We start from the raw sequence: 27,507 nt of genomic DNA, 5'->3' as shown, positions 1-27,507 counted from the left end.
CTAGATAGAGCAACGTGTATGACCAATTTACTCATCATAAAACATTTCATAAAAATAGACAAAGCATAGCAATGGAAAGACCCAGTTCTTGTGATTTCAGACCATATTTCAGATTTTCTAAGCGTTTTTCAGCGAAAACACAATAAATCGATAAGTTAGCATACCACATGTGCAAACGTTACCAGAGCATCGATTCCAGCCAAAGAGCGCTATAACGTAATCACCGCCAAAATATATTAATTTTTTCACTAACCTTCTCAGAATTCTTCCGATGACACTCCTGTAACATCATTTTACAACATACATATACAGTTTGTTCGAAAAGGTGCATATTTAGCCATACAAAACCGTGGTTATACAATGGAAATAGTCACAACTCAAGCCTCAAAATGAGGAACGTCAGCTTTCAGAGTGATCTAGTTTAATCGAAAGCTAATCATATACTTGACTAAAAAATACAGGGTTGACAGGAATCGAAAGACAAATTAGTTCTTAATGCAACCGCTGATTTACATTTTTAAAATTATCCTTACTTTTCAATACAGGGTTCGCCAAGTGAAGCTATACCAAACAAAATGGCGAAATATGCGTTTAAAATATTTCGACAGAACAGCGATTTATCATATTAAATATTGCTTACTTTGAGCTGATCTTCCATCAGATTCTTGGGCAATGTATCCTTTCTATGTTATAAACGTCTTTTGGTCGATAGATGTCCTCTGTCCTTCGAAATGTCCACCACCAACGACCGACACCCCGAAACGTTTCCAAAGCTAAAAAGTGCACGACAAATAAATTCCTCAGAATCGCACTAAACGGATATAAATTGCTATAAAACGGTTCAAATTAACTACATTATGATGTTTTTAACAACTATAACGACTGAAAACATGACCGGAGAACTAGAACTAGTTACATAACGATTTGGAATGAGGCAGGTCCGAAGTCCATCTTGCTTGTGGCGCGCGGAGAGAGAGAGGGGTCATCCCACGTTTTGTGGTTTTATATGGGCTGTGATTGTGCAATCGACTCCATTCAAAACGTGATGACGTACAGACACCCAGAGGAAGACGTAGGCAGTGTCGGTTTCTTCATAGCATTCACAGTCACCTTAAAAACAGACTCCAGATCAGGGGTAAAAATTTCTGGAATCTGACCCCTGTCATGAAAAGTGCTGTAGATATTGTTCTGTACCACTCAGAGACAAAATTCCAACTTCTATAGAAACTAGAAGGTGTTTTCTATCCAATAATAACAATAATATGCATATTGTACGATCAAGAATTTAGCACGAGGCAGTTTAATTTGGAGACCCAAATATGCTAATGCGGAACAGCACCCCCTATAGTTCCAAGAAGATATACGGCTGTGATTATAATTGAGGAGAATTCCCTTGGTAGATAATGCGGTCGACATTTGATTGTGAGGAATTCTAAATCAGGTGAACAGGATGACTTGAGTTCCTGTATGTTGTTATGATCACACCACGTCTCGTTAATCATAAGGCATACACCCCCGCCCCTCTTCTTACCAGAAAGATGTTTGTTTCTGTCGGCGCGATGCGTGAAGAAACCAGCTGGCTGCATCGACTACGTTAGCGTCTCTCGAGTGAGCCATGTTTCCGTGAAGCAAAGAACGTTACAGTCTCTGATGTCTCTCTGGAATGTTACCCTTGCTCGGATTTCATCAACTTTGTTGTCAAGAGACTGGACATTGGCGAGTAGTATGCTAGGGAGTGGAGCGCGATGTGCCCGTCTCCGAAGCCTGACCAGAAGTATAAAAAGCAGTTTGCAAGTTCTGGAAAGCTTTTGTAAGAGACGAGGCACAACAGTAAATAACAGTATCATCAGCATAAAAATGAAGTTGCGCATTTTGGACATTTTTGTCTAACTGTCTTGCCTAGTAAAATAATAAAATTAATTGTTTGGGCACAGACGTGGATAGTAATGGATTTAATGGTACACTGTGGGATGTTCAAAGTTTCTGATATTTTTTTATAACCCAACCCTGATCTGTACTTCTCCACAACTTTGTCCCTGACCTGTTTGGAGAGCTCCTTGGTCTTCATGGTGCCGCTTGCTTGGTGGTGCCCCTTACTGAGTGGTGTTGCAGACTCTGGGGCCTTTCAGAACACGTGTATATATACTGAGATCATGTGACAGATCATGTGACACTTAGATTGCACACAGGTGGACTTTATTTAATTAATTATGTGACTTCTGAAGGTAACTGGTTGAAACATATCTTATTTAGGTGCTTCATAGCAATGGGGGTGATTACATATGCATGCACCACTTTTCTGTTGTTTATTTTTTAGAATTTTTTGAAACAAGTTATTTTTTTCATTTCACTTCACCAATTTGGACTATTTTGTATATGTCCATTACAGTGAATCCAAATACAAATCTATTTAAATTACAGGTTGTAATGAAAGAAAATAGGAAAAACGCCAAGGGGGTAAATACTTTTGCAAGGCACTGTAGCGTTCTCCTGACATCCACCAAACCCACGTTTGTCCGTCAGACTGCCAGATGGCAGAGCATGATACATCACTCCAGAGAACGCATTTCCACAGCTCAAGAGTCCAATGGCTAAGAGCTTTACACCACTCCAGCCGACGCTTGGCGTTGCGCATGGTGATTGTAGGCTTGTGTGCGCCTGCTCGGCCATGGACACCCATTTCATGAAGCTGAGCCATGTGTTGCTCCTAGACATTTCAACTTCACAATAACAGCACTTACAGTTGACCGGGGCAGCTCTAGCGGTGTGGCTAAAATAGCCAAATCCACTCATTTGATGGGGTGTCCACATACTTTGTATATACAGTATAGTGTTTATCTTAAAGCCATGCCCCTACTAAGCCACGCCTCCACTCTAGGGTGCCTCCAGGAACCCATTGCTACATTGAACCATGAAATGTTCCTCCAAGAAGCCCTGAACTAACTGAAGGTGCAAATATGAACCATTGAGTAGTAATGGTTCCTTGAGGAAATTCAGGGGTTCCTTGAGGATCTCCAGGGTTCCTCGAGTCACCAATATTTCTAAGAGTGAACTTTTGACAAGAACCCTATGCTAATAGGGTGTCATCTGAGGCACAACTTTGGTTATTTTCTATAGGGCTTGGAGCCCGTTGGAGGTGCAGTGGTTTTAGCCATCTTGACCACAACGATACCACAATATATTCACGTTTTTATCGCTATAACAGACGCCATTGGAGGTCATAGAACCTGTGGATTCTGTCTGATTCTCCCATCCACTGCTAATTTATTATAGATATGCAGGACATTCTGCATATTTCTATGTCTTAGGGTTTCTGTGATGGAGGCTTGTTTCTAAAATACATTGGTAGGCTGCATTCAATTTTGAAATTTCCAATGTGTTATAATTTTTCACCTTTTGGCTGCTTCTTAAGTCTTGGGTTGATAAACACCTGGTGTCTTTTTCCAAATCCCAAACATCCATCCCTCCCTATCCTCCTCCTCCCGCTCCCTCTATCCCTCCCTCTCCACATGACTCTCTCCTCTTGGCGCTGGTTTTGTTTTCCCACTGGGAATAGCGTAACTCCCTGCCAAATCCGCCCAGTTCATCCCATTGATTCTACCCTGGGCCTTCTCTGCACGCACACTAGAGCTCCATTTGAATGCCCCAGCCCAGTACAGTACTCTGCCGTCAGACTCGACTCAGCCGCCAGCTATGTGCCATCCGACTCGACTCGTTCATTTCTAGTCGCGTCTGTTTCATGTTGGCTGTCTTGAGACAAATGAGACATAAATGAAACTGATGATAAGATTGTTTCATTCTTGAGCATGCAGCGATACAAGCATTGCGCACAGGTCTACAACATAGACCTATAACAAACCACGCCTCAAACTGCTATCTCAGACAGACAGTTTAAAATGTGCTTTCTATTTCCTAACGGAGGATGATGTCTGGATCAGCGGACGAGCTGGCCAATCAGTGGTCTACTCACATGAACATTTTTTCATGACCAGAATACGCCACACAGTTCTGTTGTTGTTGTATGCCAACACCATTCTAACAAAGAAGCATAGGTCATTCAAAAAAAATCGAAGGAAAACTATTTCAGTCATATTGTAATTGTAATAGGTCAAATTTCATGGAAATCTGGAAACACTGGACACTTACTTTAACACCGTTTCTCAAATAATAACAAGTTAATAACTGCACCATTTATTTAATGTTCTGGTTGCACAAACATTATTTATCTTCGGCTGCTGATCTTTAAAAAATGCCATTGCTTTATTGCGCTAATAATTCCCTCTGTGTGCATATTAACCTTTATGTCATGGCATAATGGAACGTCTAATTGGCCAGAGTCTAAGGTGTCAGAGCACCTGCTACAAGTAATTTAGATGCATTTCAGGAAATAAAGTTTCCTTTGGACAGGAGTACATTAAAAACCAATTACTTTGATTCGGGTTAATAAAAATAATGAGTTCTGAAGCACTGTGAAGACTATAATGTGTTGGACATCCTGGTCCCTAATCACATCAAGCATCATTATACAATGACACCATTGATTTGACTTTGATATGAACATCGTCAGAGGTGATCTCTCTGATGAAAGCTATGTTGAATAGGTCTTTATCGGTCATATCATATTCTATTACTAGTAGGCTATCACCACCAGTGTGAAAGCCAAGGCGCATCTCTCTCTCTCTCTCTCTCTCTCTCTCTCTCTCCCGTTCTCAGCTCTCGCTCTCGTCTCTCTCTTGCGTTCGCGTTCTCTCACAGTATTCCTCTCATCCGGGCGCACATTCGGCAGGTCGGCTTCGATACAGCTCCTCTCCTATGTGGTGGCTCCCGCGACCAGCTCCTTGAACGTGAACAGTTAAGCTGAAGAGCGCTTTTCTAAATACCACGAAAATCTCACCGACTTTGCGGGGAGTTGGTCCTCGGTTGGATAAGGTTTTCCCGCTCCGTGAGTTGGACCCAAATCTCTAACTATACCAGCAATGGATACTTGGCTTGGCTTCTGCCCAGGCTTGCACTTAACTCTGTGTACCTGGCTTCTGATCTCCGCTCATACCCAGCTAAATGCCAAGGCGGAGATAACTTGCGCATCGTGCCAGTCGCCGGTCCAGCTACACCTGAAGGAATTACAGCTGGATACCGGTACGCACGCGGCTGATGGTACGAGGCAGGCGGCCAAAGCTCTGGAACAGGTCCGGCTGGAGTACCAGCTACTCGGAGTTACTGACCAAAATACTGGAGTACCAAGCGACACCCAACAGGCAGGTGTTCTCGTGGATGAGCCGAGATTCACTAACGATGGAGTTACCCCAAAAGTCGCGCTGGAAGATTCAACCGGGTCTAGTGAAAACGAAGAAAGGTACCGTGGTGAATATAATATTGGGGTGGATGATTTGGGTAAGGTCAAGGATGGTGCTGTGGATGTTGCGTTACGGAGAGCGAAGCGAAGCGGTCCCGAACCCCCCGAGTTTAGGGAGAGCCTTAGGACCGGTGGCCCCGGTTTAGAAGGAGAGACATCGGATGAGAGAAGGAGTCCTGGTCCGTTACTGGACGGACACAGACTGGGCCGATCCGAATTCAAGTGGAACAGGGACGAGGGTCGAGGGACTTCCAGAGGAGATGATCCCAAACTAAGCAGCGCTACTTTCGCCTTGACCGGGGACTCAGCGCATAACCACGCAGTGGTTTACTGGTCGGGGCAAAACAGCAGCGTAAGTGATGATTATTCACCATTTGTCATGTGTATTTGTATTTCACAAAATAAACAATGTTATATTATGAAGCACTACGTTTCGTCAAGGACTGTAAAGGCTTATTATATCCAAACTGTGCTGCGCACGGAAATATTCGCTTGTTTTAGCGAGTTGTTTGTCCACTGTAACAGGTGCATTGGTTCAGTTGCGCACAGTAGGGCACTATGTCCCATATAGGTTTCAGCACCTCCAGAAGCATTCGGGGCCCGGTTGGACTGGTATTGCTATTGCACACGGAGATATGCTTGATTGCAGCAGACTCCGTGCCCGTGCTATACTGATAGCAGCATTGCTTCACATAGCGGTTGGAAAACACTCACTATACTTGCGTCTTTAGGTTACTCTGACAGGTGAATTCCACTATTTTTAGATTATTTATATGTAATGAATACGACTGAAATAAATTATCGTTAACGTGTCCTGTATTTTGCAATATGTTTTGTTATAGATCTTGTATACGTCGCTTTGGCTTTTTCATGCAATCTCGGCTAATTGATTGGGCAGATTTGTAAATATTTTTGACGGGGATATAAATTATTTGAACTCTTTACTTGTAATAACGAAATTTCGCATCGAATGAAAGCAAGCCTATGTGGTCCTCTGAATTGCTGGCTTGTTCCTGTTGCTTCTATGTTCACAATTCCTTTACAAAAGTTATAGATTTAATAGGCCTAGTTTAATAGCTATATTCAATACCTATGAATGATGTGGACTTTATATGCATATTTACCATTTATATGGATTTTTAAAAATAAATTAATCTGCAAACTGTCATCATGCCAGAGTAAATTATATTCAGAATAATGCCTCGCTCCCCAAATTAGTAATCGGTGCACTTGTTACATGCACTTACACAGACACTCCAAAGGGTGGCGTACAATGTACGAGAGACTATCATTATGCTTCTTAAAAGCAGCATCTGCAATTGTGTAGGGATACAGAGCCTGAGACAATGGTCTCTCGTGGAATCAGGGGCAATGAAATCATCCAGGGAAGGACCCTTGTGAAGCCTGAATATCCCTAGCAAACATTCACAGCACTTAGAACACTGTTCTCAATATGCCTTGGCCTATGTGATCAATACCTATGGTGATGGTCAATAATACAATTACATTGATTGGCAGGCTATGAGCCTGTAATAGCAGCTTTACAACCGCACAGAGGAGAACTGATAGGTCATATCTGATTTTGGTCTATAAATGTTGTTCTGCCACCAAAATCTGTCCGTCTACATAAGGGTATTAATTAGTGATGCACTACAACCTGTCTCATCCTCTGTGAGTGAAGACAGCTTGTACTTTAACTGAGGTCACTGGAACGTGTAGGTCATGTTAATGCCAGGACATGTCCTTGTTCTGGCTAATACTGCAGGCTACTAATACATGAATGGCTGTTATGACACAGATGAATCATCTTCCAGAAGCAGCCAGATCATTCCATCCCAGTTTTATTTTGACATGGCTGGAATACTGACATGATTTCATCCCCCCTAAAAGGGCTTAGAGGCCTTCATTTGAAACAGAATAATAAGGCGAAATGAATAAAAGTAATTTCCACAACCATGCAGACTCAGAGCAGAGAAAACCACTGGGCTCTTTTTTTAAATCCTCCTTACATGTTTCTTTTGTTGTTGTGTCTGCCTCTTTTATGCTTGATTTCATTTGGATGAAAAAAAAAGAATCCCTCAGTTTCAGTCCTCTGTCTGAAATTACTATGACACGCTGCATGAACTTGTTTTTTAACTCGCAGTGATGGCTGCGGCGGTTTGGGGACGTTTGTGTATATGTGTGTATGTGAGTGTGAGTGTGAGTGTGTGTGCGGACTCTGTGTGTGTGTGTATGTGTGTATGCGCTTGGCTCTGTGTGTGTGAGACAGGTTTTCTGGGTGTATTGTCTAGCTCAGCCAGCCCAACTCCCTGCCTCCGTTTCCCCCTAGCTGTAAATCTGTAATAATTATCTTGAAGACAGAAACTGGCATCCATTTTGAGATATTTTCTTATTGCCAGGGGAGGGGGACTGACTGCCTACTCAAGCACGTTTTCTCCAGCTCTCAGACACTAGTACTGGGCTACTTTATCTTCATTGGGCTCTAGATCCTGATTGTATGGGTGATGAAATAAGCCCTCAAGGACGGCCTGATGGAGCCTGAAGTGCTCTAACTCTTACTTAACCACAGCAGTTGGGGTCGGTGTGTGTGTGTGGCGGAACGTGTGTGGGTGGCTGAACGAGTCTACTCTGGCCTCACCCATGCATTCACTCAGTTGCCGTTGTGCCACCCCACTCCCTTTCCTTCTTTTACTTTAAAAAAAACTTCTACCCAGAATGCTATGCTTGTGCTGCCTGAGCCATGTTGTGCCCTGTGCCACTACTCCTCTAGGATGACATGGGTAGAAGTGGTGTTATGGTGTGTTATGTTCCCCAAGGCAGGTTGTACCTTCTGAGGCGTGTAGACAAGGCTAATGTGGTCTCTTCTCTGTCTGTCTGTCTGTCTGTCTGTCTGTGTGCCTGAGCCCTGGGTGGATACTAGCCTAGCCTAGACTCCCTATGGGGAGAGAGATGGGCTCAGTGTCGAGTTTCTCAGTCTCAGTGGTCTTTATGAATATAATGGCAGGGTTCCTTCTTCTTGCCAGTGTGGATACAAAATGGCCGCCATTATTGTGCTTCATGCTGATCATTACTATCATAAAAGCCACTTTCATAAGTGATTTTCAACCTTGATAATGTATTTCATCCATCCACTTGCTTTTGATGTCGATGCTTCCAGTAATGCACTTCGCTGGTAGTGAATATCTACATATACGTCAATAGTGCAGGAAAATCTGCCAGCCTTGGCAGGATCTATGGCCATATTTTTATCTTGATGTTTTTTCTTCATGATGCAATACACGGTTTTCTCTTTGTTCTTCATACATCCAGTGGGGGAAATCTAAATATGGATTTGCATAAGATGCAGAGTGGGACTCTGTGAGTGGTCTTTAATGTAAGAAGAGTTCATTATAAATCTGGCAGGTTATCGACGTAGTGAGCTGATCTTTTGAGATGCCTACATCTCTTTCAGAGAGCTAATAGGCAAAACACATACTGTACAAGTGGAGGTCTTTCATACACAATTAGTAACCATACTGTAGGCATACTGTACAGACCATAATTGGAGACATTTAATTTCTTCAATAATTGCAGTACATTTAGTAGACTCAAGTGTAACGGATGTGAAATGGCTAGTTAGCGGGTACGCGCTAATAGCATTTCAATCGGTTACGTCACTTGCTCTGAGACCTGAAGTAGGGTTTCCCCTTGCTCAGCAAGGGCCGCGGCCTTTGTGGAGCGATGGGTAACGATGCTTCGTGGGCGACCGTTATTGATGTGTGCAGAGGGTCCCTGGTTCGCGCCCGAGGTCGGGGCGAGGGGACGTACTAAAGTTATACTGTTACATTGATGCTGTTGACCCGGATCACTGGTTGCTGCGGAAAAGGAGGAGGTTGAAAGGGTGGTGAGTGTAACGGATGTGAAATGGCTAGCTAGTTAGCGGGTACGCGCTAATAGCATTTCAATCGGTTACGTCACTTGCTCTGAGACCTGAAGTAGGGTTTCCCCTTGCTCTTCAAGGGCCGTGGCCTTTGTGGAGCGATGGGTAACGATGCTTCGTGGGCGACCGTTGTTGATGTGTGCAGAGGGTCCCTGGTTCGCGCCCGAGGTCGGGGCGAGGGGACGTACTAAAGTTATACTGTTACACAAGCACCTGACTCCTCAACCTGAAAAAAGGAATATGCTGGTACACATGGATTCTTCCCCTCGAAATAAACTGAACTAAACTGAAATTAATTGAACTGAAATTAACTGAACTCAACTGAAATGAATTTTACTAAACTGAATTTAATTGAACTGAACTGAAATTAACTTCCTTAGTCAACAACATCCACTCGTCTGGAAAAATATTGTTGTTCGCCAACCCCTTTACTGCACACACCAACAGTGAGGAGAGGGTGGCGTAGTTGGTTGGCATAGCTAAACACAGCTTTGGCATCCATGCAGAGGCCTGGAACATGATTTAGGATGTACACAGGGGCTTGTTCCTAGCCCCGTCTGTGTCTCGTCTCACCCCTTGGATGGCTTCCCTTCCATTTAGTGATGCTAATGGATTATAAAGTGGCACTATTTTGCTACCTACTGCTATGGAGGAACTAGCATCTCTGGAGGAAGAAGGGAAGAGAGGAGGATAGGATGGGGTGTCATAAATAATGCACTCTTCCAAAGGGACTCTTCCTCTTTTCATACTTCCATCCCCTCCCCTCTTCATCTACTTTGTGTTTACAAATGTGTTTTCCCAGCCCTTGTTTCCTCTCCGAAGTGGAAGTAGTGAAGCTTGGTGGCAAGTCGTCATGTGCCGCCACGACTAGACGGAGGATACATCTTGACTTGAGCTAACTTGGCCCAACCTTTTCAGGCTAGCGCCGAGCTGTGTGTTCGTGTTTAGCATCTTGTTTAGTTGCTTTATCAAGATTGACTACATGCATGTCATTTATTATCTAGTTAATGGACTGGATTGAGAGAAACATGTGAAAGGCGATGGAATTATAACTAGTGTCCTCATTTTATCTTAGTGAACTTTTCCTGGTCGGGCCAGGTCATGAAACTCCTTGTGAAAACTGCTCTCCAAGACCTACCGATGAAGGTAGTTTAATGTAACTAAAGTTGGCTTATTAGCGTTTGATAGCCACACATTTACCCAGTATGCCTGCATTACAACACATTCAGGGTCAATTACAATCACATTACATAGCACCTGCTGTTGGAACAGAGCAACATCTAAGACCACAGAAGTCACTAAAAGCCTTGAGACTCACGTCTCCTGCATGGCTCGGAGCTACCCATTGGATGAAAGGTTCTGAAGGCAGCCAATCACCAAGCTAATGGTCTCATTGTGTTTCCTGTACCATCACCACGGTAGCGGTACTAGAGTAGGCCTTGGTGGAAGGATACGTTAAGACTGTTTGACTTGAGTGTAATCATGCGCTTGGCCACTGATCCCTTTCTGCTGTACAAGGGTGTCGACAGAGCACCGAGCCGCATGTCTTTGTGGCGTACGTCTGTGTGAGTGTGTGTGTTTTAGAGAGAGTCTGTGTGTGGGTGTTAATTACATTTATATAAAAGAGTGTCAAATGTGATTTGGTTTCATCTTCATTCTATTAAACCTCTTTCTCCACGGGTGGTATCTCAGGATAAAGTAGGGGCCGACCGTGACATTGTCTCTGGCTCTCTAACCGCTGATCACAGTACAGTTTGGATGGTAGTGGTTTCACTGGCAAAGTCTGACTGTCTCCAGTTCTCTAACAGCTGATCTCAGACCAGTTTTTCATGGTAGTGGTTGGACTGTGTGGTGCAGTGTAGTAGGTAGATCGAAGTAGGTGGTATATGCAGCATGCTCCCCCTGGGCATAGAGTCTTGACCTTTACCACCGTTTTTTAGGCAAAGTGGGATACCTTGTAACGTTGATCTCTCTTGGCATTTCCTGAATGTTAGCACATTAGGCAGAACGCAATGACTAAGTAATGATGTCAGAGAGGATGTTGAGGGGGAGATCACCTACCTCTCTCTCTCTCTCTCCTTCACACTCACTCACTCTCTGTCTCTCTCACACACGCAAACACTCTTTCCCTCCCCCTTCCTCTTTCTGTCACTCTCTCCCTCTCTTTCTCACTCAGTCGGGTGAATGGTGTCACGGTTGTGAAGGGTTGCCGTTGATGCAGACTAATAATGACATACTGTATTATACCCCAGGACAATTACACTCAATTAACACACTGTCTAATTAAAATGATCTTATCTATGAAAAAGACTGCGAATGGCTGTAAAACGGGGCCACGCCACATAGACTTTACTATCCCCTTCTTCTCTTTTTTATTCACATTTAGATTTTAATGATAATAACCTGCGTTAACATCGGCCATTACCAAACATATTGTGTTAGCATCTTTCATTTAGTGGAGGGAAATATATGTGGCTTGATGATGGGAGATTTGCCTACAGAGTCAGTCTGGGTAAGCAAGCAGTATGTGACTTTGAACTCCTGTCTCTCCATTGTATTTGCTAAAGGAAGACTATTCCAATCTCCTCTCTCTCTCTCTCTCTCTCTCTCTCTCTCTCTCTCTCTCTCTCTCTCTCTCTCTCTCTCTCTCTCTCTCTCTCTCTCTTTCAATTCGCTTTATTGGCATGACGTAACGATGTACATTTTGCCAAAGCTTATTTTGGATATTTACAATATAAAAATAAATAAAAATGAGAATCAAAATTGTCAACGGGACAACAGTAACAACAATAACCAAGGGTCAAAATAACCATACATTGAACAATAACAATAAGCATACAGTAGAGTACATGTGCAGGTTGATTGGTCTGTCAGACACTGTCCCTCAACTTATGGCAGGCAGCAATGTAGTGCGCTGCCAACCCACAGCTCTCTGCGTCCTCCCCCAACAGGACGGGTAGCCTATCCTCATCAGAGAGGTCTTTGAAACCTTGAATAAGGGTTTCAAATTTGGGAAAATGACACGCTCTAATTGTTTTATATTTTTGACATTTTGTCAGGAAATGCAGCCCCGTCTCAGGTTCTGATGTTGTGCAGTGGTTGCACAGCCTTTCCTCTACTGGGAGCCAGGTTTTCCTGTGTCTACCCTTCTCAATGGCAAGGCTGTACTCACTGAGCCTGTACTTTGTCAAGGTTTTTCTAAGATTTTGATCAGTTACCATGGTCATATATTTAGTCACGGTGTACTGTCGATTTAGGGCCAGATAGCACTGCATTTTGCTTTGTGTTTGTGCTTGTGTTTCCCAATAAGCAATGTAGTTTTGTTTTGACTGTGTTGTAATTTGGTTTATTCTGATTGATTGGACGTTCTGGTCCTGAGGCTTCAGTGTGTTAGTAGAACAGGTTTGTGAACTCAAGACCCAAGACCAGCTGAATGAGGGGACTCTTTTCTTTGCTCAGCTCTTGGCATTGCAGGGCTTGGTAATGATATGAGAGGGGGTCACTGTATTTTAGATGTTTCCAAAACTGAATTGCTCTTTTTTGAGTTTTTATTATTAGTGGATATTGGCCTAATTCTGGCTTGCATGCATTGTTTGTAGTTTTCCTCTGGACAGGTAGGAGAATCTTACAGAACTCTACATGCAGGGTTTCAATGGGGTGTTTGTCCCATTTGATGAAATCTTGTTTTGGAAGTGGACCCCACACCTCGCTGCCATAAAGTGCAATTGGTTCAATGGCATATTCAATTAGTTTTAGCCAAATTTTAATAGGTATTTCAATTTGAATTTGCTTTTTAATGGCGTAGAATGCCCTGCGTGCTTTCTCTCTCAGTTCATTCACCTCATAAAGGTGTCCAATTGAGCTTATTTTTAAACCTAAGTAATTGTAGTGTGTACAGTACTCTATATATTTTGTACCAATTGAGAACTTTGGTCTAACTCCCTGAGATCTGGATCTTCTCTGGAAAATCATTATTTTAGTCTTTCTGGGGTTTACTGCCTGGGCCCAGGTCTGGCAGTACTGCTCTAGCAGGTCCAGGCTCTGCTGTAGGCCATGTGCTGTGGGTGACAGCAGGCATAGGTCATCTGTGAACAGTAGGCATTTAACTTCTGAATTGTGGAGACTAACCAGGGGCTGAGGATTTTTCTAGAATAGTGGCCAATTCGTTAATGTAAATATTGAAGAGTGCAGGGCTCAGATTGCAACCCTGGCGAAGGCCCCGCCCCTGGTTAAAGAATTCTGTTCTTTTCTTGACAATTTTAATGCTGCACGTATTGCCAGTATACATTGATTTAATTATGTCATGTGTTTTACCCACCTACACCACTTTCAATAACTTTGTAGAACAGTCCTGTATGCCAAATAGAATCAAATGCTTTTTGGAAGTCGATAAAGCAAGCGTATATTTTGGTGGACATGTTTATCTATCAGCGTGTGTAGGGTGTAAATATGATCAGTTGTGCGATGTTTTGGTATAAATCCAATTTGGCTTTTACTCAAGACATTGTGCTTATTAAGGAAGTTTAGAACTCTTACATTGATAATACTACAGAAAACCTTCCCCAGATTACTGTTCACACAAATGCCTCTGTAATTGTTAGGGTCAAATTTGTCTCCGTTTTTAAAGATTGGGGTTATGAGTCCTTGATTCCAGATGTCAGGGAAATAACCTACACTCAGGATCAAACTAAACAGTTTTAATATAGCCAATTGAAATTTTGCACTAGTGAGTTTGAGCATCTCATTTAGGATGACATCAGGTCCGCATGCCTTTTTAAATTTGAGAGCCTAACGTTTCTTATAGAGCTCCTGGTCAGTAATTGGGGAGTCCAGTGGATTTTGATTGTCCTTTATAGCTTTTTCGAATACATTCAAATTCTCATGAATTTGGCGTTGTTCTGCGTTTGTGTCAATTTGAACGGTGTTGTAGAGTGTTTTAAAATGGGTTGTCCATATGTCACCATTTTGTATCGCTAATTGTATCGCTAGTTTTTTCCAATTTTGCCAGAAGTTGTTTGTGTTTATGGACACCTCAATTAGTGTCAGCTGCTTGCTGTTGTACTGTGCTTTTTTGGTTCTGAGTGTACGTTTATAGAGTTTTAAAGTCTCACAGTAATGAAGGCGTAATTCACCATTATTTGGGTCTCTGTGCTTTTGGTTGGATAGTGTTCTAAGTTTTTTCCTTATAATTTTACAATCTGCATCAAACCAGTTGTCATCTGTGATCTTTTTTGTTTTGTTTTTTATCAATTTCAATTGTGCTTCATTTGCCGTTTGCCTGAATATATAATTGATGTTTTGTACTGCTAGATTGATGCCTTCTTTACTGTGAGTGAATATGGTATCCAGAAAGTTATCTAAGAGTGTTTGGATATTTTGGTTCCAGGTTGCTTTCTGGTATTCTTCTGTGCTGTTTTGGGCCCATCTGTATTAATTTCTGATGTTGTACAGCTTACTGGGCTGTGAATGTGTGGTTCTTTCCATGTCTGTTCTTTTGAGGAACAACGTAATTTGGCTGTGATCAGACAGAGGTGTTAGTGGCTTGACAGTGAATGAGCTGAGAGAGAAAGGGTTAATGTCTGTGATCATATAGTCTACTGTACTGTGGCCAAGAGGTGAGCAGTAGGTGAATCTCCCCAAAGAGTCCCCTCGTAACCTACCATTGACAAAGTACAGACCCAGGCTTCTACAGAGCTGCAAAAGATCCCTTCCGTTTTTGTTGACGGTGCTGTCACGGTTGTTTCTATGGGGGAGATTAAGACAGTTAGAAACAGTATGGCCTGTTTTAAAGCTGTCTCCTCATGTGCTCGTTAGATCAGGTAGTGTTCCTGTGCGCGCGTTTGTGTCCCCACAGATGAGCACATTTCCCTGGGCCTGGAAATGGCACGTCTCTTCCTCAAGGGTGGGGAAGATCTCCTCTGAGTAATATGGGGATTTTGAGGGGGGGGGATATATATTGCGCAAAGGAACACATCTTTTTCTGTCAGTACAAGTTCTTTTTTCTGATTTAACCAAATGTGATATTTGCCAATTTTGAGGGGATCAATTAGATGTTGTAGTTCGGATTTGTAACAAATGATCAGTCCACCAGAGTCTCTGCCTCTATTGACAGAGCTGTGTTTTTATGACGGCACAATTACCTCTCTGTAGCCTGTGGGGCAGTAAGTGACAATGTCAGCCTTACACCATGTCCCCTGCAGAATGATGACTTCAACATCTTTAAGATTTTTGTTGAACTCCAGTGCTAAACTCTTCAGTCCAAAGGTTGATGAATTTAGGCCCTGAATGTTCCACATGCGAACTGACAGTGATTTCATGTTGCAAAAAGAAAGAATAGCAGTCAGAAATACAGTAACTACTAACTAATAGGTTGTTAAGAGTGAGATAAACAGGATAACAGCTAACATTTATTTTTTCTGTTATACTGTATATATAAATATTCCTATTCATTGAACAAGTAAATTCTAGTACAATAGGTGTGTGTGTGTGTGTGTGTGTGTGTGTGTGTGTGTGTGTGTGTGTGTGTGTGTGTGTGTGTGTGTGTGTGTGTGTGTGTGTGTGTGTGTGTGTGTGTGTGTGTGCGCGTGCATGTGTCCGTGTGTGTTTAGTGCAGTTTAGTGCAGATGCATTGGAGGAGCTGTTTAATCTCACTTAATCCTACAGGGTTCTCCTGTCCTCTGACGACCTCTGCGTAGCTGCGCTGGTCCTGCTGTTGGGCCCTGTGGAGTGGAGGAGGGCCAGGCTTGGGCCGTGGGGCTTCCTCTCTGGTCTGGTAGGGGTGGTGGTCTGGTGCGGGGTAGTAGGCTGGGCCCGGTCTGGCTAAGCCGATGGAAGTGGTGATGCTCTGGTGGTGGGTGGGGCAGGTGTGGCTGGGTCTGGTGTGGCGTTGAATGGGCCTGGTGCTCCTTGGCGGTGCAGTGGTCTGGTAGGGGTTTCTGGGTTGTCCTCTGTCCAGTGCGGCATGGGGTGTTTATCTACCAAGTGCCACCTCTCTCTCTCTCTCTCTCTCTCTCTCTCTCTCTCTCTCTCTCTCTCTCTCTCTCTCTCTCTCTCTCTCTCTCTCTCTCTCTCTCTCTCTCTCTCTCTCTCTCTCTCTCTCTCTCTCTCTCTCTCTCTCTCTCTCTCTCTCTCTCTCTCTCTCTCTCCATCCTCATGAAATTAGCCTCTAATGATAGCCACCCCCTCTACGCATTCACACATTTTAATTTGTACTAACGCTTTAAGAGAAGTAAAGACGAGCTTGGTTTGAAACCTAATAATACAACAGTGCTCAGTAAAACAGAGAGAGAGTGTTTATATATATCAATGCATTATTCATTTGCCTTCTCTTTAGAGGAGTTTCGCTGAGTGGGAGGGGCATCAGAAAATGAGCTAGCTAGGTGTGTTTTTACACAATGTTTTTACACAATGTGTGATTGTTATGAATGAAAAGGGCCTGGAGTTATCCCTGACCGGGTATCCCAATCAGGAGATACTTTGGGCCCTTGTGATAGCCTGTACTTAGGGTCTGAGGTAAAACTCTCGGCCCTGTATACACGAAAATGGCCTCAAGTTTATCCCTGACCGCGTGACCCAACCAGGAAATACTCTGGGCCCTTGTGATAGCCTTTAAAAAATAAGGCCCACAGTTTAATCAAGTCAGGAAACGCTCCAGGGCCTAGTCATGAAAACACTTCACCACTAGACAGGCGTTGGGAATCTTATGAAGGCCTTGTGTGAACAATGCCCTTAGGCAAGCTGTTAATTGCTTCTAAAGCTCTTTGATACAGTATGTAGGCTAGCACCTGTATGCTCCTTTGGACAACAGCCTATTTCTACCTCCAGACAGTTTACATAAGCACAGAGGGGTTGTTACTGCTTTCCTTATGTATCTGGTTATTGGCTGTGTATGGCTGGGTCCCACATGACACCCAATTCCCTGTGTAGTGCACATATAGCTCTGGTCAAAAGTAGTGCACTATATAGGGGATATGGTGTCACTTGGGACTCATTCTTGCAGGCCTCAATAAAGAGATGAGGAACTTGCCAGATATCCTGGTTTGTCTGGGTGTGTGCCTTGAAGTTTCCTCAGTCCCCAGATTATGAATAGCTTCTACCACTGTTGCTATTGAGATGTGAGGCCATAAGTGGGAAATGATGATGCAACTTTGTTTTAATGAGGGAATGTGATATGCTGTTAGTTGATTATACAGCGGTAGCATTACTTAACAAGTTTGGTGGTAAATTGCTGAATGAGAGGTTGACACACACACACACACACACACACACACACACACACACACACACACACACACACACACACACACCCACACACACACACACACACACACACACACACACACACACACACACACACACACACACACACACACACACACACACACACACAAGCTAGTAGTAAGCTAGCCACTGCTAGCGGTCATCAGCTACCGCTAGCACGGACAACTCTCGCCAGTCTGCACAGCGTGACTCAAACCAGAGCAAATCTGTATTTTTCTTCATAATCTCCGGATTCCTACCGCAAGCTCGGAACTTTTTTCTTCTTCTTTCACCTGGATCATCGCAGCTAGCTAGCTGCTATTCGAGTGGCCACTCCTGGCTAGCGTCACTGTCCCGAAGCAAGAACCAATTAACCTGGAGCTAGCATTGCTAGGCCCATCTCCCGGCTCGCCAAAGAGGTCCATCAGCCACTCCTTGGGCTACAATACCTATTTTGCCAACTGGCCTGAACCCCCGCCGACCCATCACGACTAGACCACCAACGTGATTCACCCGATGGCGTTTTCTCAACTGGCTCTGCCGTCGCGTTGTCCCCTGAATGCCCATCCGCTAGCATGCTAGACGCGGCCCGCTAGCTGTCCAGAGCACATCAGATGTTAGCTTAAGAGGCCCACCGGACAAATTCTTTGGCTACTATACCTATTTTGCCAATTGGCCTGGTTTACCACACGGAGCCCTGCTGATCCGTCTGCCGACGTAATAGCACGAGGGGGCCACAAAATACTTTCTTCCGTAGCAACGTCCCTCCAAGGCCCTTCTGTTAGCTTGCTAGCCCCGGCCCGCTAGCTGCCTGAAGCCACTCACTGGACTCATATGATCACTCGGCTACGCATGCCTCTCGCTAATGTCAATATGCCTTGTCCATTGCTGTTTTGGTTAGTAATTATTGCCTTATTTCACTGTAGAGCCTCTAGGCCTGCTCAATACGCCTTATTTAACACTTTAGTTCCACCTACCACACATGCGGTGACATCACCTGGTTTAAATTATATTTCTAGAGACAATATTTCTCTCATCGTCACGCAATGCACAGGTTTACCTCACATTTACATTTCACATTTACATTTAAGTCATTTAGCAGACGCTCTTATCCAGAGCGACTTACAAATTGGTGCATTCACCTTATGATATCCAGTGGAACAACCACTTTACAATAGTGCATCTCAGTCTTTTAAGGGGGAGGGGGGGTTAGAAGGATTACTTTATCCTATCCTAGGTATTCCTTAACCTGTCTAGGATGAGAGTGCCGCTAGCGGCACTCCCCCCCCACCCCCACTGAAAAACCAGTGCCGCGAAATTCAAAAACAATATTTTTTTTAAATATTTAACTTTCACACATTAAAGTCCAATACAGCTAATGAAAGACACAGATCTTGTGAATCCAGTCAACATGTCCGATTTTTAAAATGTTTTACAGGGAAGACACAATATGTAAAGATGTACATTTATTACCTAAAAACACATTAGCATAATCCACCATCTTTTATTTGTCCACCAACACCAGTAGCTATCACCAATTCGGCTAAACTAAGATATTTATAGCCCCTAACCTAGAAAAAAACTCATCAGATGACAGTCTGATAACATATTTATGGTATGGGATAGGTTTTGTTAGAAAAAAGTGCATATTTCAGGTAGATGGCATAGGTTACAATTGCACCCACCGTCACAAATGGAATAGAAAAACTACTTAGAGCAACGTGTTTACCTACTTACTAATCATCAAACATTTCGTAAAAATACACAGCATACACGAATCGAAAGACACAGATCCTGTGAATACAGACAATATTTCAGATTTTCTAAGTGTCTTACAGCGAAAACACAATAAATCGTTATATTAGCATAGCACATAGCACATAGCAGCCCAGCATTGATTCTAGCCAAAGTGAGCGATAAAAGTAAACATCGCCAAAATATATTAATTTTTTCACTAACCTTCTCAGAATTCTTCAGATGACACTCCTGTAACATCATATTACACAATCCATATAGAGTTTGATCGAAAATGTTTATATTTAGCCACCAAAATCATGGTTAGACAATGTGAAATGTAGCTCAGCTGGTCAGAAAAAGTCTGTGCGCCACTTAGACAGTGATCTACTCTTATACATAAATACTCATAAATGTGACTAAAAAATATAGGGTGGACAGGGATTGATAGACAATTTAATTCTTAATACAATCGCGGAATTACATTTTTTTAATTATCCTTACTTTTCAATACAGCTTGCGCCAAGCGAAGCTACCTCAAAAAACATGGCGTCCTAAGCCACTAACATTTTTCGACAGAAACACGATTTATCATAATAAAAATGTCCTACTTTGAGCTGTTCTTCCATCAGTATCTTGGGCAAAGGATCCTTTCTTGGGTCCAATCGTCTTTTGGTGGAAAGCTGTCCTCTTGCCATGTGGAAATGCCAACTGCGTTCGGGATGAACTGGAAGCGTGCCCAGCAATTCACAGCGTTTCAGAAATAAATGTCCCAAAATCGCACTAAACGGATATAAATTGCTCTAAAACGCTTTAAATTAACTACCTTATGATGTTTTTAACTCCCATAACGAGTAGAAACATGACCAGAGTAATATTACTCCCTCCACTAATGCTTGGAACAGGTGCGGGTCGGTGTCCTCTAGGCGCATGACGCAGCTCCAAAAGAGTGACTAGCCTCAGGGTTTTTTAATTTATAGTGCCTGTGAACGCGCAATCGACCCCATTCAAATCGTCATCACGTAAAGACATCCAGGGGAAGACGTAAGCAGTGTCCGTATAGTCATAGCAATAACAGTGCCCTTTTAACTGACTCCAGAACAGTGGCCAAAATTTCTGTAATCTGACTCCATGTCAGGGAAATTGCTGTAGAATGGGCTCTGTTCCACTTAGAGACAAAATTTCAACTCCTATAGAAACTATAGACTGTTTTCTATCCAATAATAATAATAATATGCATATTGTACGATCAAGAACTTTGTGGGAAGCCGTTTCAAAAATTACACGATTAGCATAAATAGTCACAACAGCGCCCCCATCCTAAACAGGTTAAAGAGGTGGGGTTTCAGGTGTCTCCGGAAGGTGGTGATTGACTCCGCTGACCTGGCGTCGTGAGGGAGTTTGTTCCACCATTGGGGTGCCAGAGCAGCGAACAGAGCAGCGAACACCTCCACTGTATTCACATCCTACCATACCTTTGTCTGTACATTATGCCTTGAATCTATTCTACCGTGCCCAGAAATCTGCTCCTTTTACTCTCTGTTCTGAACGTACTAGACGACCAGTTAGTATAGCCTTTAGCCGTACCCTTATCCTACTCCTCCTCTGTTCCTCTGGTGATGTGGAGGTTAATCCAGGCCCTGCAGTGCCTAGCTCCACTCCCATTCCCCAGGCGCTATCATTTGTTGACTTCTGTAACCGTAAAAGCCTTGGTTTCATGGATGTTAACATTAGAAGCCTCCTCCCTAAGTTTGTTTTATTCACTGCCCTAGCACACTCTGACAACCCGGATGTCTGAATTCTGACTCAGGAAGACCACCAAAAACCCTGAATTTTCCATCCCTAACTATAAAATTTTCCAACAGGATAGAACTGCCAAAGGTGGCGGTGTTGCAATCTACTGCAGAGATAGCCTGCAGAGTTCTGTCTTACTATCCAGGTCTGTACCCAAACAATTCAAGCTTCTACTTTTAAAAATCCACCTTTCCAGAAACAAGTCTCTCACCGTTGCCGCTTGCTACAGACCACACTCTGCCCCCAGCTGTGCCCTGGACACCATATGTGAACTGATTGCCCCCCATCTATCTTCAGAGCTTGTGCTGCTAGGTGACCTAAACTGGGACATGCTTAACACCCAGGCCACCCTACAATCTAAGCTTGATGCCCTCAATCTGTCACAAATGATCAATGAACCCACCAGGTACAATCCCAAATCCGTAAACACGGGCACCCTTATAGATATCATCCTAACCAACTTGCCCTCCAAATAGACCTCTGATGTTTTCAACCAAGATCTCAGCAATCACTGCCTCATTGCCTGCATCCGTAATGGGTCTGTGGTCAAACGACCACCCCTCATCAATATCAAACGCTCCCTAAAACACTTCAGCGAGCAGGCCTTTCTAATCGACCTGGCCCGGGTATCCTGGAAAGATATTGACCTCATCCCGTCAGTAGAGGATGCCTGGTCATTCTTTAAAAGTGCTTTCCTCACCATCTTAAATAAGCGTGCCCTTTAAAAAAAAAATGAACCAGGAACAGATATAGCCCTTGGTTCTCTCCAGACCTGACTGCCCTTGACCAGCACAAAAACATCCTGCGGCGTTCTGCATTAGCATCGAATAGCCCCTGCGATTGGCAACCTTTCAGGGAAGTTAGGAACAAATATACACAGGCAGATAGGAAAGATAAGGCTAGCTTATACAAGCAGAAATTTGCATCCTGTAGCACACACTCAAAAAAGTTCTGGGACACTGTAAAGTCCATGGAGAATAAGAGCACCTCCTCCCAGCTGCCCACTGCACTGATGCTAGGAAACACTGTCACGACCGATAAATCCACAAAAATTGAGAATTTCAATAAGCATTTTTCTACGGCTGACCATGCATTCCACCTGGCTACCCCTACCCCGGTCAACAGCTCTGCACGCCCCACAGCAACTCGCCCAAGCCTCCCCCATTTCTCCATCACCCAAATCCAGATAGCTGATGTTCTTAATGAGCTGCAAAATCTGGACTCTACAAATCAGCCGGGCCAGACAATCTCGACCCTCTCTTTTTAAAATTATCCGCCGAAATTGCTGCAACCCCTATTATTAGCCTAATCAACCTCTCTTTTGTATCATCTGAGATTCCCAAAGATTGGAAAGCTGCCACGGTCATCCCCCTCTTCAAAGGGGGAGACACTCTAGACTCAAACTGCTACAGATCTATATCTATCCTACCCTGCCTTTCTAAGGTCTTCGAAAGCCAAGTTAACAAACAGATTACCGACCATTTCGAATCCCACCGTACCTTCTCCGCTATGCAATCTGGTTTCAGAGCTGGTCATGGGTGCACCTCAGCCACGCTCAAGGTCCTAAACGATATCATAACCGCTGTCGATAAGAGACACTACTGTGCAGCCTTATTCATCAACCTGGCCAAGGCTTTCGACTCTGTCAATCACCACATTCTTATTGGCAGACTCAACAGCCTTGGTTTCTCAAATGATTGCCTCGCCTGGTTCACCAACTATTTCTCTGATAGAGTTCAGTGTGTCAAATCAGAGGGCCTGTTGTCCGGACCTCTGGCAGTCTCTATGGGGTGCCACAGGGTTCAATTCTCGGGCTGACTCTCTTCTCTGTATACATCAATGATGTCGCTCTTGCTGCTGGTGATTCTCTGATCCACCTCTATGCAGACGAAACCATTCTGTATACTTCTGGCCCTTCTTTGAACACTGTGTTAACTAACCTCCAGACGAGATTCAATGCCATACAACTCTCCTTCCGTGGTTTCCAACGGCTCTTAAATGTAAATAAAACTAAATGCATGCTCTTCAACCGAACACTGCCCGCACCTGCCCACCCATAGCAGCACCCACCATAGCAGCACCCACCCGTAGCACCATAGCAGCACCCACCCGTAGCATGCGCTCCAGCAGGTATATCTCACTGGTCACCCCCAAAGACAATTCCTCCTTTGGCCGCCTTTCCTTCCAGTTCTCTGCTGCCAATGACTGGAACGAACTGCAAAAATCTCTGAAGCTGGAGACTCTTATCTGCCTCACTAGCTTTAAGCACCAGCTGTGAGAGCAGCTCACAGATATTTGCACCTGTGCATAGCCCATCTGTAACAGCCCATCCAACTACCTTATCCCCATACTGTATTTATTTATTTAGCTTGCCTTTTGCACCCCAGTATCTCTACTTGCACATTCTTCCACTGCAAATCTACCATTCCAGTGTGTAATTGCTATATTGTAATTACTTCGCCACCATGGCCTATTTATTGCTTTACTTCCCTTATCTTACCTCATTTGCACTCACTGTATATAGACTTTTCTTTTTTTCTACTGTATTACTGACTGTATGTTTGTTTTACTCCATGTGTAACTCTGTGTTGTTGTATGTGTCGAACTGCTGTGCTTTATCTTGGCCAGGTCGCAGTTGTAAATGAGAACATGTTCTCAACTGGCCTACGTGGTTAGGTGAAACAAAAACAACAACAACAAAACAAACACACACACACAGAAAAACAGATAAACACACACATCTCCCCCTGTTAATTAAAGTATGTAATAATCGTTACTTACAGACTCTCTCTTCCTCTCTCTCTCTCTCTCTAATCTAATCTCTTCTCTCTTTTTCTCTCTTTCTCTCTCTCTCTTTCTCTCTTGCAGTTACTGTATTATAAAGCCTGAGTTCAGACAGAGTTGAGCTGAACATCTGCAGTAATGTTGAGTAATGAATGGTAACAAGCGTGTAACTAAATAAATACTTACCCCGACACATTTCAGGTGTTTCAGCTTACTCACTACTTTTTGCTCTTCTGGCTGCTTTGTTGACAACACAGCAATTTTCTGCAGCGTGGCCCATAGAGCTGAACACAGCACATAAACACATCCTGGCTATGGTTCTCTCTCTCTCTCTCTCTCTCTCTCTCTCTCTCTCTCTCTCTCTCGCTCTCTCGCTCTCTCGCTCTCTCTCTCTCTCTCACGTATATTTTTTTGGGGGGGGCTCTTGAAAACTAAATGGTGCATCTCAAGAGATTTCATCCTGCAAAATGTCAAATAAATAAATACATCTCTCTCTCTCTCTTCTTGCCATAGCTTTTATTGTTTCCCTCTCTTTATGTCTCTACCATATCCATTTTATCACCCTCCCTATGGAATGGTTTTAATACGCTGGAGGAACACTAGGGCAAGAAGTGTGTTTTATTTCATTGTTATCCTGTGTCCCAACTATGATACTCTTGATACCTGTATAACAGTAAATAAGGAAATACTGAAGTCTGCAGGTATTGTCTGTAGCTACCACTTCAGGGCAGTACAAATAAAAGCCTCACAACATCTGTTGTCTGCCACCAAAGCCTCTATGTGCCTCTTCCCTACTGGGGTGTAGCTAGCCGTCAGTTACAGTAGCGCCTACCAACAGCTACAGTTGTCTGCTAGTGATCGAGGCTAATGATATTGTAAGACAACATGGGTAACATACTTAAAAAATAATATATGTATGAATGCCTTTGTGTCTGTGTAACATTGTTTCATTTAAAATCCAAAGTGCTGTAGTGCAGAGCCAAAACAACAACAAAAAATGTCACTGTCCAAATACTTTTGGACCTCACTGTACATAAACTCATTACGTCTCCAAATGTGAGACGACAGGTAAGGTCCTGGTGTGTTCAGGGATTCCCCTGCACTCTGTTTAACAGTGAAAGTAAGTCGATTATATAAAACATATGAATTCTGAATACAATGCTTTCTTTTTCTGCTGAGTCTCTTGCAGGACTCCGATAATATTAATTATCTGCAGTGGGAAATGTCTTTAAGGTCCTATCTGATCGTGTGTCTTTGAATATGAAGACATATTGGATTTTAATTGAGTCCTCAAACTCTTGAATCGAAGTCATGATTTGTTGCATAGCTGAGTACGCTGCTGCAGCCAATGTAGTCTACTATACCTTCCAGCCAGGGTTATATGCAGTATATATTGAGTATTTAATCAAGGTGCTATATATATATATATATACTCTGAGTGTACAAAACATTAGGAACACCTTCCTAATATTGAGATACACCCCCTTTTGCTCTCAGAAAAGACTACATTTTAAAATGTTCCACAGGGATACTGGCCCATGTTGACACCAGTGCATAGACACATACATCTTTTGACTTTCCCATTCCCTTCTAGGCACACACCTAGACAAACCAGGATATCTGAATGGCATAAATACACAATCCATGTCTCAAGGCTTAAAAATCCTTCTCCTCCATTTCATCTGCACTGATTAAGTGGATTTAATAAGTGACATCAATAAAGGATCATAGCTTTCACCTGGATTCACCTGGTCAGTCTATGTCATGGAAAGAGCAAGTGTTCCTAATGTTTTGTGCACTCAGCACTCACTACCGTTCAAAAGTTTGGGGTCATTTAGAAATGTCCTTGTTTTTGAAAGAAAAGCTATTTTTTTGTCCATTCAAATAACATCAAATTGATCAGAAATACAGTCTAGACATTGTTAATGTTGTAAATGACTATTGTAGCTGGAAATATGGAATATCTACGTAGGCGTACAGAGGCCCATTATCAGCAACTTCACTCCTGTGTTCCAATGGCAAGTTGTGTTAGCTAATCCAAGTTTATCATTTAGAAAGGATACTTGAACATTAGAAAACCCTTTTGCAATTATGTTAACATTGCTGAAAACTGTTGTACTGATTAAAGAAGCAATACAACTGGCCTTCTTTAGACTAGTTGAGTATCTGGAGCATCGGCATTTATGGGTTTGATTACAGGCTCAAAATGTCCAGAAACAAAGACTTTTCTTCTGAAACTCGTCAGTCTATTCTTGTTCTGAGAAATGAAGGCTATTCCATGTGAGAAATTGCCAAGAAACTGAAGATCTCGTACAACGCTGTGTACTACTCCCTTCACAGAACAGCACAAACTGTCTCTAACGAGAATAGTAAGAGGAGTGGGAGGCCCTGGTGCACAACTGAGCAAGAGAACAAGTACATCAGAGTGTCTAGTTTGAGAAACAGACACATCACAAGTCTTCAACAGGCAGCTTCATTAAATAGTACCTGCAAAACACCAGTCTCAATGTCAACAGTGAAGAGGCAACTCAGGGATGCTGGCCTTCTAGCCAGGGTTGCAAAGATACAGCCATATCTCAGACTGGCTAATAAAAAGAAAAGATTAAGATGTGCAAAAGAACACAGATACTGGACAGATGAAGTCTGCCTAGAAGGCCAGCATCCCGGAGTCAATCTTCATCCATCATTCTTAAATGGAAGAAGTTTGGAACCACCAAGACGCTTCTAAGAGCTGGCCGCCCGGCCAAACTGAGCAATCGGAGGAGAAGGGCCTTGCTCATGGAGGTGACCAAGAACCCGATGGTGACCCTGACAGAGCCCCAGAGTTCCTCTGTGGAGCTGGGAGAACCTTCCAGAAGGACAAACATCTCTGCAGCACACCACCAATCAGGCCTTTATGGTAGAGTGGCCAGACGGAAGCCACACCTCAGTAAAAGGCACATGACAGCCTGCTTGGAGTTTGCTAAAAGGCACCTAAAGGACTCTCAGACCATGAGAAACAAGATTATTTGGTCTGATGAAACCAAAATTGAACCCTTTGGCCTGAATTCCAAGCGTCACATCTGGAGGAATCCTGGCACCATCCCTACCGTGAATATGGTTGTGGCAGCATCATGCTGTGGGGATGTTTTTCAGCAGCAGGAACTGGGAGACTAGTCAGGATCGAGAGAAAGTAAACAGAGCAAAGTAAAAGACCTGCTCCAGAGCGCTCAGGACTTCAGACTGGGTTCACCTTCCAACAGGACAACGGCCCTAAGCCAAGACAATGCAGGAGTGGCTTCGGGACAAGTCTCTGAATGTCCTTGAGTGGCCCAGCCTTGAGCCCAGACTTGAACCCGATCAAACATCTCTGGAGAGACTTGAAAATAGCTGAGCAGCGACACTCCCCATCCAACCTGACAGAGCTGGCTAGGATCTTTAGAGCAGAATGGTAGGAACTCCCCAAATAAAGGTGTGCCAAGCTTGTAGTGTCATTCCCAAGAAGACTCAAGGCTGTAATCTCTGCCAAAGGTGCTTCAACAAAGTACTGAGTAAAGGTTCAGAAAACATATGTAAATGTGGTATTTAGCTTTAAAAAATATTTTTTTTACCTTAAATACTTTGTCAAAATGGGGTATTGTGTGTAGATTGATGTGAGGAAAAAAAACATTTAATTCATTTAAGA

At 43.3% G+C, this 27,507-nt stretch overlaps 1 protein-coding gene across 2 annotated transcripts in view; it reads left to right on the top strand.

The window, feature by feature from the left end:
• The first annotated feature begins 4,752 nt into the window (after positions 1–4,752).
• Positions 4,753–27,507, top strand: part of LOC139567736 (VPS10 domain-containing receptor SorCS3-like) — a 228,387-nt gene continuing 205,632 nt past the window's right edge. For both annotated transcript variants that reach the window (XM_071389195.1, XM_071389194.1), the window contains exon 1: positions 4,753–5,705. In XM_071389195.1, the coding sequence (XP_071245296.1) occupies positions 4,977–5,705 (729 nt within the window). In that variant the 5' untranslated portion in view covers positions 4,753–4,976. The remainder of the gene's footprint in view (positions 5,706–27,507) is intronic.

This window comes from Salvelinus alpinus, chromosome 2 (assembly GCF_045679555.1).
Source record: "Salvelinus alpinus chromosome 2, SLU_Salpinus.1, whole genome shotgun sequence".
NCBI classification, from domain to species: Eukaryota; Metazoa; Chordata; class Actinopteri; order Salmoniformes; family Salmonidae; genus Salvelinus; species Salvelinus alpinus.
The sequence above is the reverse complement of the archived record's forward strand: the minus strand, read 5'-3'. Positions and strand labels throughout refer to the sequence as shown.